The sequence below is a fragment of the Chiloscyllium punctatum genome, chromosome 44 (genome assembly GCF_047496795.1).
Source record: "Chiloscyllium punctatum isolate Juve2018m chromosome 44, sChiPun1.3, whole genome shotgun sequence".
In the NCBI taxonomy this organism is placed as follows: domain Eukaryota; kingdom Metazoa; phylum Chordata; class Chondrichthyes; order Orectolobiformes; family Hemiscylliidae; genus Chiloscyllium; species Chiloscyllium punctatum.
Genome location: NC_092782.1, coordinates 25,293,104 through 25,311,722, shown reverse-complemented (window position 1 = coordinate 25,311,722; position 18,619 = coordinate 25,293,104). Strand labels below are relative to the sequence as shown.

The following is an 18,619-nucleotide window of genomic DNA, read 5'->3' as shown; positions in this document are numbered from 1 at the left end:
AACACCTTGACCAATTTATTCGCAAAACGTCCCTCATGCCTGGAATGTTTTGAATTAATCTTTTCTGAATCCCCTGTGAAGTTTGACATCCTTCCTGATATGCAGACGCCAGAATTGTACCGTAAGCTTTAAATATCAATCCATGTTAGGGAAGGACCAAAACAAACTTGGAGCATATGTCCAAAGAATCTTAAAGCTCAACAGTGTACTTATGAAGGCAAATTGAATTGAGGCATAAAGTAGAAGAGAGAGGTGTTGCCAGAATTGTGTACAACACTTGAGTACAGTTCAGATCACCATATCGCAACAAAGATGCACTGGAGAGGGGACAAAGGAGATCCAATGAGAATCTTGTCAAGACTGGAAAATTCCATTTTTGGGAAAGATTGGATGGGCTGGGTTGCTGTTCTTGAAACAAAGCAGGCTGAGGGGAGTCTTAATTGAGGTGTATAAACTTATGGGTGGCCTCAATAGAGTTAAAAACTGGGGAGCATAGATTTAAAGTATTTGTTAAAGGCTTAGAGGGGAAATTAGAATAATTTTACTGCCAGAGTATGATAGCAATTTGTTACTTACTGCCTGAATAGGTGACAGAGACAGGAACTCGCTATTTTTATGGTGTAGTTGGATGTTTGCTTAAAGAGCTATGATCTGTAGAGCTATGCGTTAGTATCAAAAGGTGAGTTCAGGCTGGATTGCTTGACGAAAGTGAAGACTGCAGATGCTGGAGATCAGAGTCGAAGAATGTGGCGCTGGAAAAGCACAGACAGTCAGGCAGCATTCGTGGAGCAGGAAAGTCGATGTTTCGGCCATAAGCCCTTCATCAGGATTGCTCATTGTTGATCAGCACAGGCATAATGGGCTGATTGCTCTCCTTCTGTGTTGTCTATACTTGCAAGAAGCAAGGATTGCACCATTTCTTTATCGCATGTGCTTTTTCATTTGACGATCTGATTGTATGGTGACGTCTCACCAGTTGATCAAGGCGTTTCCACCAGGAAGCAAGAATCAGAATTATTATCAGAAAAATTATAATGAATCACTTTCTGTGAACCTGCATATCAATATGACTGCCTCTGTTAGTTAACAGATGGAATGAATGTATCTTGCTGGTACTTTGGCATTGTGTGGCTGTACTGTTTCTGAATCATGCTGGATTATACACATTTTGCTTGGAAGAATGAATAACTCCTGTGTACATAAGTTGAGGAGTAAAATTGTCATCGGCTCTGTTTTGTAAAACAAGAGTATTAAAACATGCTCAATTGAAATCTTTGTATGGGAAGCGCATGAGCATTTACATTTACATTGGTTGACCTTTAGTTTTATTCTATTTCATTATGAATCAATTCTTCAATAATTAATTAATTATCTTTTATGTTTTGAGAATGATTAAAATATAGATTTTGAACCTGTATAGGTTATGTAACTATCCTCTCATTAGGTTAGATGCTCTATGCTCATTAAGATACGAAATGCTTCAACATCTGGAAAGTTCTGCTGATCAACAAAAAGGTGACAAGTGGTTGGATGCTGAGCTGTGTCCTATGGATAACAGGAGAGAGCTGTGTTGTTGAGAACATAATTGAGTTCAACTGATGCTTGAATGTAATTGTCAATTCTTCCTGAATCAAGTAAAAGCCTGCAGTGCTCAGTTTAGTTAATTTGTATTAAATGCATTGATGGAGTGTGCTGTGACTGGCAAGTGTTTTAAGTTTAAGATTTTCATTATAGATAACAGTACTTCTCAAAGCATGTCCGTGAAGCTTCAATCTGAACAAAATAATAGGCTAAACTTCATTTACCATTTATATAGTCTCTTTTTGTAACATGCAAATACATTGTACACCACACAGAAATTCTGGAGTTAATTTGAAGATGTAGTGTGTTAACTGGAATAATATTCTAAAATGTAATTATCATGAAAATTCATCTTGCAAGTGCAGAGTTGAGTTTTGAATCTTCTTTCAGTTGACAATTTGGATGTGATTTTCTAAGTAGATAAAGTATTTAACTCAATATTAGTTATCCAGTATATCCATGTCAGGCCCATCTAATTTGAGTTAAAATACCCTGATCTGATTACTGGCTACCATAACCAAAGCAAAGGCAATGATCATCCTTGACTGAACACAAATAAAATTCTGAGGGAAATGCAAAGAAATGTTCTCCAAAGAGCTAAGTAAGTTGCAAGTTCTGCAGCCTTTCTTGTACCCTGAGTGAAGCAGTTCTAGATTTACTCGATAAACCTGGTAAGATCCTTTCTGCATATTTGTGTTCGGTAAGGGTGTTTTTGTTGAAGCTGAAGAGTAATGGCAGTCTAAAAATGCATTACAGTAACATTTGAGAATATAATGTGGTTAACAGTATGACGATTACGGTGTTTTAACAACCAGCTTGAGGCAGGTTGCTGCTGATTTGCTTTGGGTGGATTATTCTTGTGTGTGCATTTGTTGTTTGTTCAGCTAAACTCATTGCTCCATTTAAGTGGTGTCAGAATAAGGATACATTGTCCTGGGTTTTACTTTTTAATAGATATGCACAGCAGTGTCTTGCTTTCCTCTTATTATGTAATTAGTTGAGTGTTGTCAACTGTATAATTAAAAATATGGATGACTACTGACATTGCAATCCATTTTGCAGCATCCTTCAGACACAGTCCTTCTGTGATTATATGTAAAAAGATACCTAGCTTCTTTGCCAGTATTGCACAGCCACAGAAGTAGTGTGAGGATCTGAAGCTAAGGAATTAAAACGCCATTTATCAGGAGGTTCTCTGTTTTATCTGGAAATACTGCAGTGAACTGTCAGAGGAAGGCTCAGAATATATTGTTTGCAAGAATAGTCATTTAAGTCCAAAGGAGAGGTTTGCATTTTCTGCCCAGAACTATTATGTTTCAGCATTGTGTCTTGTCGAGTTACGATGACACATTAGGATGGGGCATAATTATTCTGGCAGTTAATTCTGTAACCACGGTGCAGTACATCATCCGTCCTGGATTACCTCCCACTTCAAGGTCGTTTACTGGTTTTGGAAGGTATTCCATTCTTTCTTTTCTCTTCAGCCATCTGTAAGGAGTCTTACTTACATCACTGAATCTTTCAGGTGTTGAAAATTAACCTTCTGGGTCACAGAAAACGAATCTTAGCATCACTTGGAGACAGACTTCACGACGAGCCTCCTCAGAAGCCTCCGCGTACAATTACTTTGAGGGTAAGCCATGTTTGTACAGTGTTCAATTACTACAGCTATTCGCATGGAATGTAGCACAGTATAATTTTAATTAGCACATCTCAGGCCGATCTTCAGCACTAGCATGTATCATTATTAGCTGCTTGCCTCAGTATCTTTCCTGTTCCATGATCACCACCAATACTCTTTGTTCTGTATGTGAGAATATTCCCTGAAGATCTTCCAAGCAATATTTTGAAATTAAAATATGGGAGAAAACTCATTTCAGGTTTTTTATTATTGTGACCTTTTGTTCTAATGTAGGCTGAAAAATATCTGTCAAATCTTTCTGCGAGTGTCAGAGAAATGAAAATCAATATCTATTCTCATTAAAAAGTAAACTCCGTTAAGCACATATGTCAGAACCCTTCAGCTCTTTTGCTGGGATTCAGGTAGTTACTGAGTCAATCGTAGCATTAAGCTGCACCACATTAACCCTTCCTCAACAGATTTACAGCATTTCAAATCTGTTCCACATCGATTAACTGGCTTCTCTTTGTAGACTTTTCAGGAAAGGATTTTTAAAAATTATTTGAAACATTTATCTACAAGAAATTTTATAATGATTTGTTGTTCATCTTGTTCTTTACTCTCATGCTATTAAATCTTTTTTTTAACCTGATAATGTAGGACAGAATTACCTCAAAGATTTAGTGAGTGGTTCAATTTTCCACACAGGAAGCAAACCCTTTAATCCAGGGAAGGATTTTTGCAGATGGTAATGAATTGCTGTAGTTCGTGGGATCTGACAGGTTAAGATCTGTGCCAGGATCATCATCATGTTTTCAATAGCTGTATGAAAGTAGCGATTTAATCTCAGTTTTGGGAATTGTGCAAAGCCAAGTTCACATTTCAGCTTATCAAATGTTTTTTTTTAAATCACATTCAACCTAAAATGTCACTGAAGGATTCGTGGAAATGTGTTTCTTGGTTCTGCTATCATGGAAAAAAAGGAACGCTCTTGGGGAACTGTATATATTTCAGCATTCAGTTAAGAAAGGTGACATACAATTGTCAGTTTCATAAATGCATACAACACATTCAAAATGACGCTGGAGTAGTACTGTCATTTAACAGTTGCCAGAAGGTTTTTTTATTTTGAGTCAAGTAATTTTAATATATATATTTCCGTGTATATTTTTCCAATAATTTATCTTCAGCACTTGAACAAAAATATCAAATCTTAAAGCTTTTAAAGCCCTCTTATGCCACACATGCATAGTTTTCAACTGGAATTATTTAACTGCGCTGTTTGGAATGCTAAATCGGGAAAGCTGAAAGAAAAATTGGGAATGGTCAAAATGGTTATCTTCCAGTTTCCAATTTGCCAAAGGCTTTCCTTTGGAAATGTTTGTTCATCTTTTCTTTTTCTCAGGTACTACAATGTGACTGCACCTTTTTACATTGTTGTAAAGAGCATTCTTGATAAAGCATCTGCGGGAAAACAAAAAGTGTTTCCAGGCCGATTTTTAGGAACTCAACAGAAACATGCCCACCGATCCGTGCAATTCAAATAGAACTGTTTGTACATTTGGAATCTGCTTCCCTCCCACTGCTGGGAGTGAATATTGTTGATTCTCATGCAGACCTCTAGGTGAAGCACTATGATATGATGGGACCCTCCATCTTAGAAGGAGGGAACAACTGACGAGTGGTGGAAGAAAGAAAACCACTCATTTTAGGTGCTATTCAGATTGGATCTCTTTTTATATCAATAGGTCAGTTGTCCTGAATCCCGCAATGCCATCTTGCAAGATGATGTATATATCGTATCTTGGATGGTAAGTCACCTCACTCTGAAATAAGCTGGGCAACATGGACTTGAGGCCTTCTCCCCCCAATAGAGTGCAAGTAAGCTGCTTAATTTCTGATGCCTGCCTCCGCTGCAGGATGTAATAATTTTTTACACCATACTTTTCCCAAGCAACAGTTAACTCAGAACTCTAGTGAAGGGCAGATGGTCTGTCCTTCGTTCCTGCTGAGCTTGCAATAAAATGGGCTGTCCAAGTACTGTCACTCTTTTGTATGTTGTCCTGAAAAAGAAATCATCATTTCATGTACATTTTGTAGGAAACATTATGGAAACGCTTGTTTTAGCAATCATTTTTAAATCCCTGGGATCATTATTTATGATTTAAAGCAATTTTACTGCCATCTGTCTTTCTTTGCAATGTATTTCACCTGTTCCTTTCTCTGCTGTGCAATGACCACCAACCAACAGAATTTTAACAGAAGCAACATCTTTAAGTTTCTAATCCAAAGACTTATTTCAAGGGAACAGTTTATGTCTTAGTCAGCAAATTTCTAAATCGTCATCCTCTTGCAATATGCAAATGACTATGGAAATAACCCAATCATGAAGGTTTAAGAGATACCATCACTTCATTTAGGACGGCTCTGGTCTCCCTCCTCACCAGTCCCGTAATTAGCACATGTCACAATTTCATAGCCCTTAGATTTGTAGTTTTCTTTGCATAATATCTGTCAATGAATTCATCTTAGATGTCCTCAGGGTGCAAAGGGAAACAAAAATCCCAAAAATAGATTTTTAGAAAATATTCAATGCCAATTGTTTCTTGAATCTGACCTAGGAAACAGTTAATCAGTCAGAGTTTTTAATTGACAATTTCAGTCAAATGATACCAGTTCCACAACTTCTGTCATGGACTATTTCTTTGATGCTATGCTTAATGTAAAGGCTTCCATTTGTAAGGAAGGAGGTTTTAAGCAGGTACTTTGATAATTTACTTTGGTTCTTACGGTCTCCCATCAGTGACATTAACTGACCATCTGTGAAGAAAAGCATGCCATGTGTTTCATTTTTATCTCTCAATGAAATTGAGTGGATGACTGGAAGAACAGGTTTACTTCCACAAATATATTGCTTTTGGTACTTTTGCTCGTTGGGACAGTGTGAAACTCTCACTGATTGGAAAAAGATTTGCCAAGGTCTTTGAAAGTTTTAAGTAAGGATTGGCTTGCAGGACTGCAGGTAATTCATATCCATGGTAACTGCAGCATCCACCGAGAGACCTCTGCACAAGTAGCCAGCAGAATTGGCAAAATGAACAGTCTTATTTTCTTAGAATGGTTGAATAAATGCTGATCCTAATGTCTTTCCATGACATTATTGGAAAATGCAGGAACAGCTAATTAGTCTAACCCTCCCTCTTCATTTCTACCTACAACTTCAAGTATGTCAGTAAATATGTTATGGGTAAGCCATAACTTCCAAAAGCTCAGCAGTGACAAGAATAAAACCAGTCTGTTTGTCCACCATTGCTGCTGGCACTCATTCAGTCCATCTCTCAGTTATTTATTCAGATGCAATCTCATGGCAAACAACTTCAGTGTCCTGTAACTCTGAACCTGGCTGGAAGTTTTCCACGTCTGTAGTTGAAAGGTACTCGCTCCAAATGTCTCAAATTGGAGACCACAGCCCCCTTCGTTTACCCCCAAAATCCCCCCAATACAACTGAATCCGTCACCCAAGCCTGTTTCTTAACATAATTTGTCTAATTGAAGTACGATTCAGCACAGCTCTCTCAGTCATAAGCGATTCCATACTCCAATTATCCATCTGTTCAATGAACTTCATTCAATCTTGATCCCAACCTGTATTGATTTCAAAGTCCATATTCCCTTTTTTTTTGTTTTGCAGCTCCCACTTTTTGAAATTTCCAGCTGCCAGTTTCCCTGCCCAATATTTCCAGGATTACTAGCTCTCTCCCACCTTCAAAAACCTCACCAACATCTAGAACTTGTGACTGTGCTCTTTGCTCCATCCCCAAATATTCTATCGCACCCTCTTCCTTCATACTTGGGCTCCTCAAGGCCTCTATTAATACTGTTAGGGCATCTTGTCACATAATAGGTGGGATAAAATTGTAAGCTGTTTGCTTGCATTTATCTAACCCCTGATCATGTCCTCTAATACTCCAAGCATTTGACAATGAGTGAATTAATTATCCTTTATTGAATGCTGTGTTTTTGATATCAACATAATAATGTAAAAGTCAATATTTTACATTTATAAATATACAAGGGAAGTCTTTGCACTTCAGTCAGGAACTTTTACTGATTGCCCAAGACTGGAAGGTTCCACAACAGCCATCAGAAGCTGATTCTTTCCTGGACCTTTGCACAATTTTAGTTAATGTTGAAGAGGGACAGAGCAAATGTAACAACAGCTTTTCTCTGGGATGCCTATCACTAAATAAAGAGTTGCTTTCCATCACCATGAAAAACCAAAAATATTCATAAAAATACTTCACTAAAAATAATGATAGATTAGATATTTGCCTCCCTCAGTTTTTTTCTGACTTTTTCAACTCAGAATCTTGAAAAAGTGCCCGTTTATAATTTAGCCATAGCTTCTTGTAAAATGAAATGGTCACTTATGGCACAGTTGGTCAGGGAATAATTAATACATAGCTGTAGAGGTGAAAGGAAGGTTTGATCTGCTCCACTTTTGTCCCTTCTACCTAATAACACTCCTCCTCAACTTTCCCCATCCCTTAGCCAAAGCACTTACACTGGTGGCTCTCTTGATATCCCCTCTTCCCATTTAATGATGCAAGGGGACGCAAGAAGGCGAATCAATGACAGCTACTTTGAGGATATGCCTAGGTCAAAACTGGAAAGACAACAGCTGTACTGTTGTGGGGAGGCATAGTGCTGAGGCCAGACACTACCTTTTCGAGGGGTCAGGAAGTCAGAGAGGGGGAGTCATGCTTGACCAATGTCACATGTCTCTTAGTTAAAATATGTAATTAGAGCCAGTAAGCAGGTTGGCAAGAGCATACTTATTATCTGTGCAGACTGGGAGAGAAGAAAAATCATCTTAGTTGGATTATCTAATAGGATTCATGAGTATCAGTTTAAATATTTAACCTGAAGAAGCGAAGAGAGGCCAGTTTGTCTGTCTCATTAAGGAGCATGTTACATAACGTTGTTCCACATACATTTGATTTTTATACCATTTTTGTGTTAATGCTGAAATAAATTTCCTAAAGCAGTGCTTTAATATTAAATCTATATCAACTAGCACTTGTTAGATTATTGGTGTTATGCCGAGATTAAAACTACCTGAGATATCCATTGATTTGTGATAGATTATTTAGGTGCGAGGGCTGTAAACATGTTTTCTGAATGTTTCATCAATTTGAAATGCTTAGCTTTCACACTCATGAATGACACTGAGAAACTAAACCATTAGGGCTGGGAGAGATTCAGTAACATAAATCATAACATTAATTAATACGTTGCTATTTGCTTCTGGAACAGGACCCTGGGAACAACACTCCTCCTCAACTTTCCCCATCCCTTAGCCAAAGCACTTACACTGGTGGCTCTCTTGATATCCCCTCTTCCCATTTAATGATGCAAGGGGACGCAAGAAGGCGAATCAATGACAGCTACTTTGAGGATATGCCTAGGTCAAAACTGGAAAGACAAATGGCTCAGGTAAATTGCATTGAATAACATGCAATAGGCTGTTAACCTTGGGTTCCCTTTGCACTAGCTTGGCTTACTTTCCTCATAATTGATTATTTTCTTTGTGAGTTTGTTTGTCATACTGTACACCAGTACTATCTACTCATCTATCAATTCTGTCTCTTCTGTAACTTGGTAAAAAAATAAATTAATACATCATTTATACCAAAGCAATTTCATTCAGATTCTCAAAGGAGTTTTATTTTTGATTTTGGTGAAATGTAGCAGTCCTCAGCTGTATGGTTTGTAAGATCTTCGAGTATTTATGTAATTGAGAGCTTGGGCTTATTTAGGATTCCAAGGCTAAACAAAATGGAAAACATGTCTTTGTCTGCATAAAATTCACTGTTTTACATTGTAATTATGTGGATAGTTTGACACTTTGACAATTTGATCTTAGACAGTGCTGTATGTATTTATTTGATCAGGACATATGACAGACACATGGTCATCAATAGCATTGTTTTAAGAGTATTGGGGCCAAGTTATTGTAGAAATTATACCAATTCTAAATATAATTTCAGATGAATATAAGGACTTTCCCTGTACCCCACTTACTAAAATGTTAAGCACAGGTCTTGCATTTAAAATCAGTACCTTACAGAGCAATGGTTGCAGCTTGTTCACAAGGAACTTGCTAATCATTAAGGATTTATTTGCAGAGATAATGAAAGTTTTAATGCCGGGATTTCAACATTTAATAATATAAATAGAACTGCAGATGCTGAAAGTCTGAAACAAAAACCAGAAATTGCTGGAAAAGCTTAGCAGGTCTGGCAGTACCTGTGGAGAGAAAGCAGAGTCGATGTTTCGGGTCCAGTGAGCCTCTTTCAGAGCTGGTCACTGGGCCTAAACATTGACTCTACTTTCTCCCCGCAGATGCTGCTAGACCTGCTGAGTTTCTCCAGCAATTCTTGGTTTTGCTTCAACTCTCAATGACTGATCTTCTTCTCTAGGCTCTTTTAATGAGCATATTTGTAGGTAAATCAGTGGCCTGGAGTCTTGCAGATCTGTGTGTTTTGTTATCAGGTTACTAAATCTTCCACACAGGTTTGATTTTGACTCCTAACCTCTGTAGTCAAACCTTCAAGCCAAACTGTACTTTCTTCTCCCTTTCTCTCTCTCCCCCACTGTTCATCATTAGAGGATGTTTGATAGTTAGTGCCAAATCAATGCAGATATTGTGTCAAGAAGTAGAATTCAAAATGAATGAATGTAATATGATTACATTGGAACCTCTTTTAGATCAAATCTTACTAGGAAAATGTATAATCTCTGACAAGTCAAATTTATGTGTGAAGGTTCACCATGCGCTCTTGTAATAAGAAAAGAGTTGGTGTGGAATCTTCTTTTGCTCCCTCTTGTATTTATAATAATCTGTAGTTTGGTAGAGATCCAGAACTGACCCTTTTCATATCCACATCAATAAGATGTTTACAACTTAAGCCTTACCATACAGACGGATGTTGAAGACATGCATAACTATAATGTGAGAAGCATACTCCTAGCCAATATAAAAATAAATGGAATGCATACTTACCATTCCCCCATTTAGATTCAAAAAAGAAAATTTAAAACAAATAATCTTTTCTAATGTTCATTCAATTGACTGAGCCTACTGTAGGTTATATTTTGAATGCCCTGTAAAATGCGTGTCTCATTTACCATGCCTGCTTGTCTGTTCAATGGAGTATATAGCCATGGCATATTCTGTGGAGGTACAAACATTATGTTGAGAATGTCTACCTCAGCATTTTGTAATAATTTGATTTATCTTTCAAATTGCTTCCATATTTTGTCTTGACATTGAAAATGGCACAACTACTGTAACTTCCAGACCTCTTTCTAAGTCTCCACTTCAAAGTTCTCGTACCCTTATTGTATAGCTATGGCACTCTCTTTTGTTCATTAAACAGTGTTTTGTTGCTATAAAAGGTAATGTTTGTCATTTGATATCCTACTTGCATAACCAATCCAAATCTGTGGTAGACTGTTGCCTGCATCATCTATCCCACTTTATCATAGTGTTTCTTCAAACTTAATAAATTTACATTTAGTCACTATGTCCAAATCTTATGCAGTAAGGAAGCAATGGATATTTTTGAGTGGATAGCTGCTGGTAATAATCTTGTCCAGCTTCCTTTCTTGTTCTGCACTTGTCATTAGCGGACACATTCACACTTCTTTTTAATCCAGTCTGCACTGTACTATGGATTCCCATGGCTGTTGCTCATGGTTTTCCTTGAGATCTTGCTGAAGGCATTCTGAAAATACAAATGAACAATGTGAAAAGAATGATCAGTATCTGGTACCTTGCTTCTCTTAAAATAAAAAATACTGCGTTTATTTCCTATGAAAGGTTCCCACACGCAATGTTTCTTTCATAACTGTAATCAACATTCCACAATACATGATATCCATCTAATCTACTGTAATTTTTCTGAATATTTGTCTCTTTTCCTCATGGATTTTATATAAGTTTTGTTCATTTCATTCCTTCCATTTTAGTTGACCTCATCATCCATTTTGTAACTGCATTTTCAGCACAGAAAATTTTCTTTGATACCTATTTGTCTGCTATATTTATTCACACATTTTAAGAAGTTTTCCAATTTCCTCAACTGATTTGTTTTTGAACAATATCAATTAATCCAATAAATGTACTTTGGTTAATCTTCCTAGCAGCTGAAGTTTGCATTCCTAAAATTCCTCAACGAAAATGCCCAGATGTCTAATGTCAATAGTTCCTATGTTGAATGCTGTGCAACTTTAAAGTTTAGGATTTGATATTTTTATTCTTCAGTGGTGTCACTGCTGTGGGAAAACAACGCAATAAAATGAGTCTTTTAATTATCTTTTGCACCATTGGGATAACGTGTTGAAAGTGGAGTAGACAAAAAGACGACAATCAGCCTACCAAATTTAACTCTGTACCCTTATTATTGTTTCTGAATGCATCGGTTCAACTCATCACCTCTTGTGCTGGATGTAGTCTGATCACACTTGGACTTGAGGTGCCTCCCTTGGAAGGAGCTCCAGTGAAAATGAATATCAGTAATAAATCAATTGACAAGTCACTTCTGACTTTTATAAGTGTCGTTACCAAAGCTGTAAGGGACTCTGTATTTCTCTGGTTTAATTTTCCTTTTTTATTTAGCAGGCAGAATGGAGTGAGCCTTCAATCACTCTGCGGCCTCCAAATGAAGCCACGTCATCTACGCCTGTACAGTATTGGCAACATCATCCTGAAAAACTGATCTTTCAGTCCTGTGACTATGAAGCATATGTAAGTACTTCTTAGATAATAGGAATGGGAGGAGAGTAAACTGGGGTTAGCACACTACACAGTACTTTGTACATGTGTATTCTAATGCTTCCTTAGCAACTCTGTCACCTACTTTAATTTGTCTTAGCTTTTTGTTTGAACTTTATTCCACATTATTTGCCCTCCATCCATTTTGTAGACTGCTTGTTCAGCAGATTTTTTTTCTCTCCCTGGTAAATACTGAGATAATTAATTGTCAAAATATTAATTTTGATAGCAGAAAGCTATTTTGGACCATTATATTTGAAAGTATTTATCAAGGAGAATTTTCAGAATTCTCGTTCACATACTAAGGATTAAATGTAACTTTCTTTTCTCATGTTTAGTATTTAGGATCTATGCTGGTGAAGGAATTGCGAGGAACAGAGTCAACACAGGATGCCTGCTCTAAGATGCGGGTACGTTGTCTGTTGCAGTTTTCACAGTGACATTTGTGCAGTACAACATTATGTTAATGGAACTGCACTGCCTGTTGAATATTCATATCAGTGTGCACATTAGACAAAGATTGTTTTGTTTTTTAAAAATGTAAAAACTTTAATTTAAAAAAATGAAATTAAAAAAGATGAAATGTTTGTAATATTGCATTGTTGCACATTGATGTTCATGTTCAAGAGTTGGTGTGAAACTTATCAACGATCATAATAACATCATAATCTGGGAGACACAAACACCTTAACCTTAAACTTCCTGTTCATTTAGGCTGAGGTCAGGAACATCTCCAGATTGGGACATCCCATTAGCACTGCTCTTTTCCATTACACAATATGTTTTGCTCCATACTCGACACTGCAACTGACATGAATTATTGATATTTATTATCCTTCAGTTATTAGAATCCTTCAGCTATTCCAATTGGTTTTATAATAGAGATGTGTTTTAGAACATTCGGGAATACTTGGGAGCAATGGTGAGAATGAGTAATCACGTTCTGAAGTGATTTAAAAATGTGTATAGAGGACTCTGTCTTCTTTGCAGTACATTGGGGAGACGCATCTGTCCTCCTGGTATTGGTGGTAGAATGTGCAGAAATGTTATAACAACCTGCAGAATATAAATTAATTGATTGCTGCTCCCGGCCAAAATAAGATTGAAGCTGTGAATACATTTAAAGGGACGGCCATGCTGCCCTGAGTTATGTTACCATCCTTAATGTTCACAGGAGTGGGAAGGATAAGTTGCCGTCCGATGAGAATAAGCTATTCTTAGAACTGAAGAAAACTGAGGTGAATTAGAACACACAATGCACAACCAGAAACAATCTTGTACATACAATCCCAAATAGCTTTTCAAAAGGAATTGGCTGACTATTTGAGCATGAACATTTTGAAGGTTTAGAGAAAAGAGCCGGTGTGGTTGCTAACGTTTCGAGAAAGACAACGTAGATATTAAAGGCTGAATAAATCCTTTCTGTGCTGAAAGTCTCTAAGAATGTAACACGTTTTGTTGTATGCCTAATTTGCAGATCTTCTTTGATACTCCTCATCCTTCCTATATGAGCATTCAAATTAGAAGCAGGAGTAGGCCATATGAGCCTAATCTCCCATTTTTACAAGATCATGATTATGGTTTCAATTCGATTTGTCTAGCTAACCGAATGCCCTTTGAATCCCTCTTTCCAGAAACTCTTCTGATGTGATACCCTGTCAGTGAATACATGATGTTGTCCATTTATTAGGCGACTTGGGGTCAATTTTTAACGACCTTGAGGCAATGGGCGAGGAAATGGAGTGTCAGGAAACTGTCTCAGTAGGATTCAATCCTATCTGCAGGATATTTTTTCAGTGACAAAACTCACCGTGGATTGTAGCTCAGCTGCCTCAAGAAATGGGGCGGAGTGTCGATTTGAATAATCAAGTGCCCAAATAAAGACTACTTTCCCGGGCCACAGGGATTATACCAATCCCAGAGCAGTCCCACATCAATTGAATGGAGTGGTCACATGGAAGAAGCTTCCCAAGAGCATCCTGGTTTTCCAACCTTTCGATTACAGAAAAAGAAAAGGAATTGATGCTCACTCTTAGGGTGCGTTTGTTTGGAGGCATGTTCAGACTGTCCCCATTCCCTTAGCAGTGACCACTCCTCTCAGTGATGCTGCTTAGGGTGCAGAACTGAGGGTCCTTAGATTTGACTGTCCGCAAGGAAGGACTGCCTGCAGACCTTAATTAGCCACCTCTGCTGCTTGGCAGCTCTTCATTACATTCTCTTAATAATAGTGCAGGAGAAATCTCACCTCATATTCAACCTAGGAACTACCTCTTATCCAACCATGGGACCTCATCTATTTGGAACAATCGCACTCTTGTATCTGATCTTTTCTCTTTTGCAAATTTTCTGACTAACAGAGGGTGGGACCGTGGCTCAGTGGTTAGCATGGCTGTATCACAGCACCAGGGGCCTGGGTTCTGGCGATTGTGTGTGTGGAGTTTGCACATTCTCCCTGTGCCTGTGTGAGTTTCCTCCCACAATCCAAAGATGTGCAGGTTAGGTGAAATGGCCATGCTAAATTACCCATAGTGTCAGGGATGTGTAGGTTAGGTGCATTAGTCAGGGGTAAATCTGGGGTAATACAGTAGGGGAATGGGTCTAGGTGGATTACTCTTTGGAGGGTCAGTGTGGACTTGTTGGGCCAAATGGCCTGTTTCCACACTGTAGAGGTTCTATAAACATTATGCTTCTTTACTATGCTGAATTAAATAACTAGCATTAACTTTGCAAACATCGAAATTGTTCAACCATCAATGGAGTAAGGTCATTTTGTTTAAAGAATCAAGTTTCAAATACTTTCTGAACATGGGCCATTGGACTTGAAGCATTAACTCTTTTCTCTCCACAGATGCTGCCTGCCCTGCTGAGTTTCTCCAGCAATTTCCATTTTTGTTTGTTTGTTTGTTCATTTTCAAATATACTTTTCAGGATTGAGCTGCGGTAATGCTCTTCCAATCTGTTTAAAACTGTTTTGTGTTTCTAAAATCATTACTTACCCAGAAAGTAACTCACCTGTCTTGTTTCCCTAAAGGCTTCGGAGCAAATGAAGAAGATTCCTACAATTATACTTTCAATCTCATATAAAGGTGTAAAGTTCATCGATGCTGCAAACAAGGCAAGTGATTAATTTTTCTTGGTATATTTGAGAACCCAAGTTCATATATACTTGAGGCTGGTACAGTAATATGAAACTCTTCCGTCAGCTGTAATGTTTCAAAGTGTGAATGAATCTAGGATCAGCCCAATTTCTGTTGGGTACCGACCACATTACAAAGCTGTCTGCTCACTAACCAAATCAGTATTGAGAGAAATTATGAAGCTGCAGTGCCCCATTGACATGGCCAAATAGAGTTGAGGCACATAATGGGTAAGTTTTCTGTCTGCAACATATGGCAAATGTATTCAAAATATGTCTAAATTCATTTATTTCTTTAACATGTGTACAGTTTATTGATTGACTTGATTTATTGTCATGTGTACCTAAGTACAGTGAAAAGCTTTGTTTGTGAGCAGTACAGAGAGATAGTAGTAAGCAAGGAAATGCAGGTCATAGGGTGATTGCACAGGACATGTACGAGGCCAGATCAACATTAACAACATAAATATTATTTGAAGTTATTTGAATGTATTCCTGATGAAGGGCTTTTGCCCAAAATGTTGATTTTCCTGCTCCTTGGATGCTGCCTGACATGCTGTGCTTTTCCAGCACCACTCTATAATTTGAAGTTAGTCAGTCCATTCATCAGTCCAATAACCGCAGGGAAAAAGCTGTTATTGAACCTGCTGGTACATGTGTTCAAGTTTCTGTATCTTTTCCCTGATGGAAGAGGTTGTAGGAGATGATCCAGTGTCATAAAGCAGTATTTTTACAGGAAAGTATACTACAACAAAGAAGGGGGTGGGTTTTTAAATGTCAGTTGTAAAAACATAAAGCATGGGGAAAAATACTCAGCTTTTCATGACTGTTCTGTCCAGAGACCAGTTACCATCTACTATATCATGGATGTCACCCTACTCATTCAATCTTCTAAGGACAGGTTCTTTAAAGATTCTCACTATGAGCTTACAAAAACCCGGCTGGAGAATATCCATCTATAACCTTACATGCTGTATTGTTCACCATTCACTGGTTTTTGTCTCTGATCAGAGTAATGCGCACGCCTGCTACTCTGGATTAAAGGTGTGTTTGGGGGGCGGGGGGAGGGTGTAATTGCTTGTGATCTTATGCCTTCCTTGAATATTGTTAATTATATTTTCTCATCTGCTACTCTTCATTCACAGTTTATTTAGTTAGCCCTCTTTAACCAACATTATCATTTCTGCCAACATTTTAGGAAAAGTAGCAGCCAATGTATATGTATTTCTGCTTCTGAATTTCTATTGAGCTTTGTGTCAGTAGTGCAGAGTCAATAATAGAATCCCTTATAACCTAGGTATGCCATTATTAATAGAGTATGTTAAGTTAAAAGCAGAAGTACTTTTTGTTATCTTCAGCTGGTTCCAGACTGAATGTTTAGTCTTAATAATAGCTATGCGCTAACCAAATATTTCCATGCTATTTCCTTTCCCACTTCTATGTGGTCAGAGTGTTGTTTTACCCTTTAATTATTGGATTTTGGTGAATTTCACCATTTGACTTAGCCTACCTTAGAATAGCATCCATATATCCTGTACACATTCGCACTGAATCTTGCATTCACATCTACAACTAGTTTGGCTAATAGGTATCGTGGAACATTTTCAGTTAGATGCCAGGGAATGGTCATCTGTAATAAGAGAGATTCCAACTATTGATCTTTGACACTCAGAGACATGGCCATTTCTGAATTCCCCTACTATGAAAATACTGGTAAACCTGCTCAGAAACATACCTGGACCAGACACATAAATAAGATGGCTACCACAAGAGCAGATCAGAGCCTGGGAACTCTGCAGTGTGCAACCCATTTTCTGACTCTTCAATACTTACCATATACAAGGTACAAGTCAGGAATGTGATGGAATACTCCCCATCACGTGGATGGGTTCAACAACATCTCAAGAAGTTCATTAACATGTAAGCCAAGGCTTGATTTGATTGGTGTCTATTTCACTACCTTCCCATTTCTTCCCTTCAGCACTAGCATGTAGGAAGAGTAGTGCATCATCTGTTAGATGCAGTGCAACAATTCATCATGACTCCTTCAATAGCACCTTCTGCATACCTGCAACTTCAACCCAAGAAATGCACAAGGGAAGCAGATGCATGAAAACTGAAAATTCCCCTCCAAGCCACTTATCATTTGGACTTGATATAATATCAGTGGTCCTTGGTTGTTACTGAGTCAAAGATCCTCTCTCCAGGATAGCGGTTTAGGTATATCAGAAGGGCTGCAGTGTTCAAGAATAGCGGCTCACCACCATCTTTCCAAGTGCATTTGGAGATGGACAGCAAATGTTGCCCTTGCCAATGTTGTTCAGCTTTCAATTTAAAAAAACCTTAGCCACTTTACTCACTGCATCAAGATCTCTGTGCATATCAGCAATCTCTGTTGTGACTCTAATCTTGTCACAGGAATCAATGCATTTAAGGTATTTGAAAAGACATATGTATCTGTACAGATATTAGTGTCAAGTGCATTAACAGTGGCAGAGCACTAAACGAGAAATTGGAAAGGCAGTGTGGGGAATCCAGTCATTAAATAAGCGTTATGATGAGAAATTATATTATCATTTAATGATTTGCTGCTTTAGAGTGTGTAAAGAAAAACAGATTGGTCTCCATATTTTGGGAACTGAAATGGTCTAATTTCCTGGACCAGAGTTTTCTCATACTGAAATTCATACAATGTGTAGGAGACCTGATCAGAATTTATTAATCACTGGAGTTGTGGTTTTGAAAAGATGTGCTCTAAACAGCATAAAGTATTAAATTCAACACTGAAAGCATAAGCTCCGATGATCCTGCAAGTATAGTTGTCAACGTTTCCCAGGCTGGAGATCAAGCTGAAGTTAGCCTGACACATTAACTTTTCTTGGTTAAAAATCACACAACACCAGGTTATAGTCCAACAGGTTTAATTGGAAGCACACTAGCTTTTGGAGCGACGCTCCTTCATCAGGTGATTGTCCTTCAGCAGACAATCACCTGATGAAGGAGCGTCGCTCATAAGGCTAGTGTGCTTCCAGTGAAACCTGTTGGACTATAACCTGGTGTTGTGTGATTTTTAACTTTGTACACCCCAGTCCAACACCGGCATCTCCAAATAACTTTTCTTGCACTGTTTGAACTTTGGGATGGTGGAGTTTCATCAAAATAAGTTTCAAAGATAACCAAATTACACTGATTTGAAATGCTGTTTGAAAATAGATGCAACCTACTTAATTCTTAATAATTATAATAGCCAGATGTCACTTCCGGGCTCATTTGAAAACCAAAGAGAATTGCCTTATGGCAGCTGCGATTCAGATGTAAGTTATCACTACAGAAAATCTCTTCTCCCTCTATTTATAACTGAACATCTTTCTTAAACATGCCTTTACAGTTCAGCTAAAGGCATTTAGTATTTCCATTCACTTGGCAAGAAACTTAAGCTTTT

At 37.9% G+C, this 18,619-nt stretch overlaps 1 protein-coding gene across 22 annotated transcripts in view; it reads left to right on the top strand.

Annotated features, from left to right (window-relative positions):
• Positions 1 to 18,619, top strand: part of anks1b (ankyrin repeat and sterile alpha motif domain containing 1B) — an 810,941-nt gene that overhangs the window by 772,904 nt on the left and 19,418 nt on the right. For 10 of the 22 annotated variants that reach the window (XM_072562474.1, XM_072562479.1, XM_072562473.1 and 7 more), the window contains 6 exons: positions 3,107 to 3,214; positions 4,951 to 5,013; positions 8,519 to 8,698; positions 11,886 to 12,014; positions 12,380 to 12,451; positions 15,073 to 15,156. In XM_072562474.1, the coding sequence (XP_072418575.1) occupies positions 3,107 to 3,214; positions 4,951 to 5,013; positions 8,519 to 8,698; positions 11,886 to 12,014; positions 12,380 to 12,451; positions 15,073 to 15,156 (636 nt within the window). Of the gene's footprint in view, positions 1 to 2,693; positions 3,018 to 3,106; positions 3,215 to 4,950; positions 5,014 to 8,518; positions 8,699 to 11,885; positions 12,015 to 12,379; positions 12,452 to 15,072; positions 15,157 to 18,619 lie in introns of those variants that run through there. The other 12 variants (XM_072562492.1, XM_072562494.1, XM_072562475.1 and 9 more) reach the window with 5 other exon arrangements.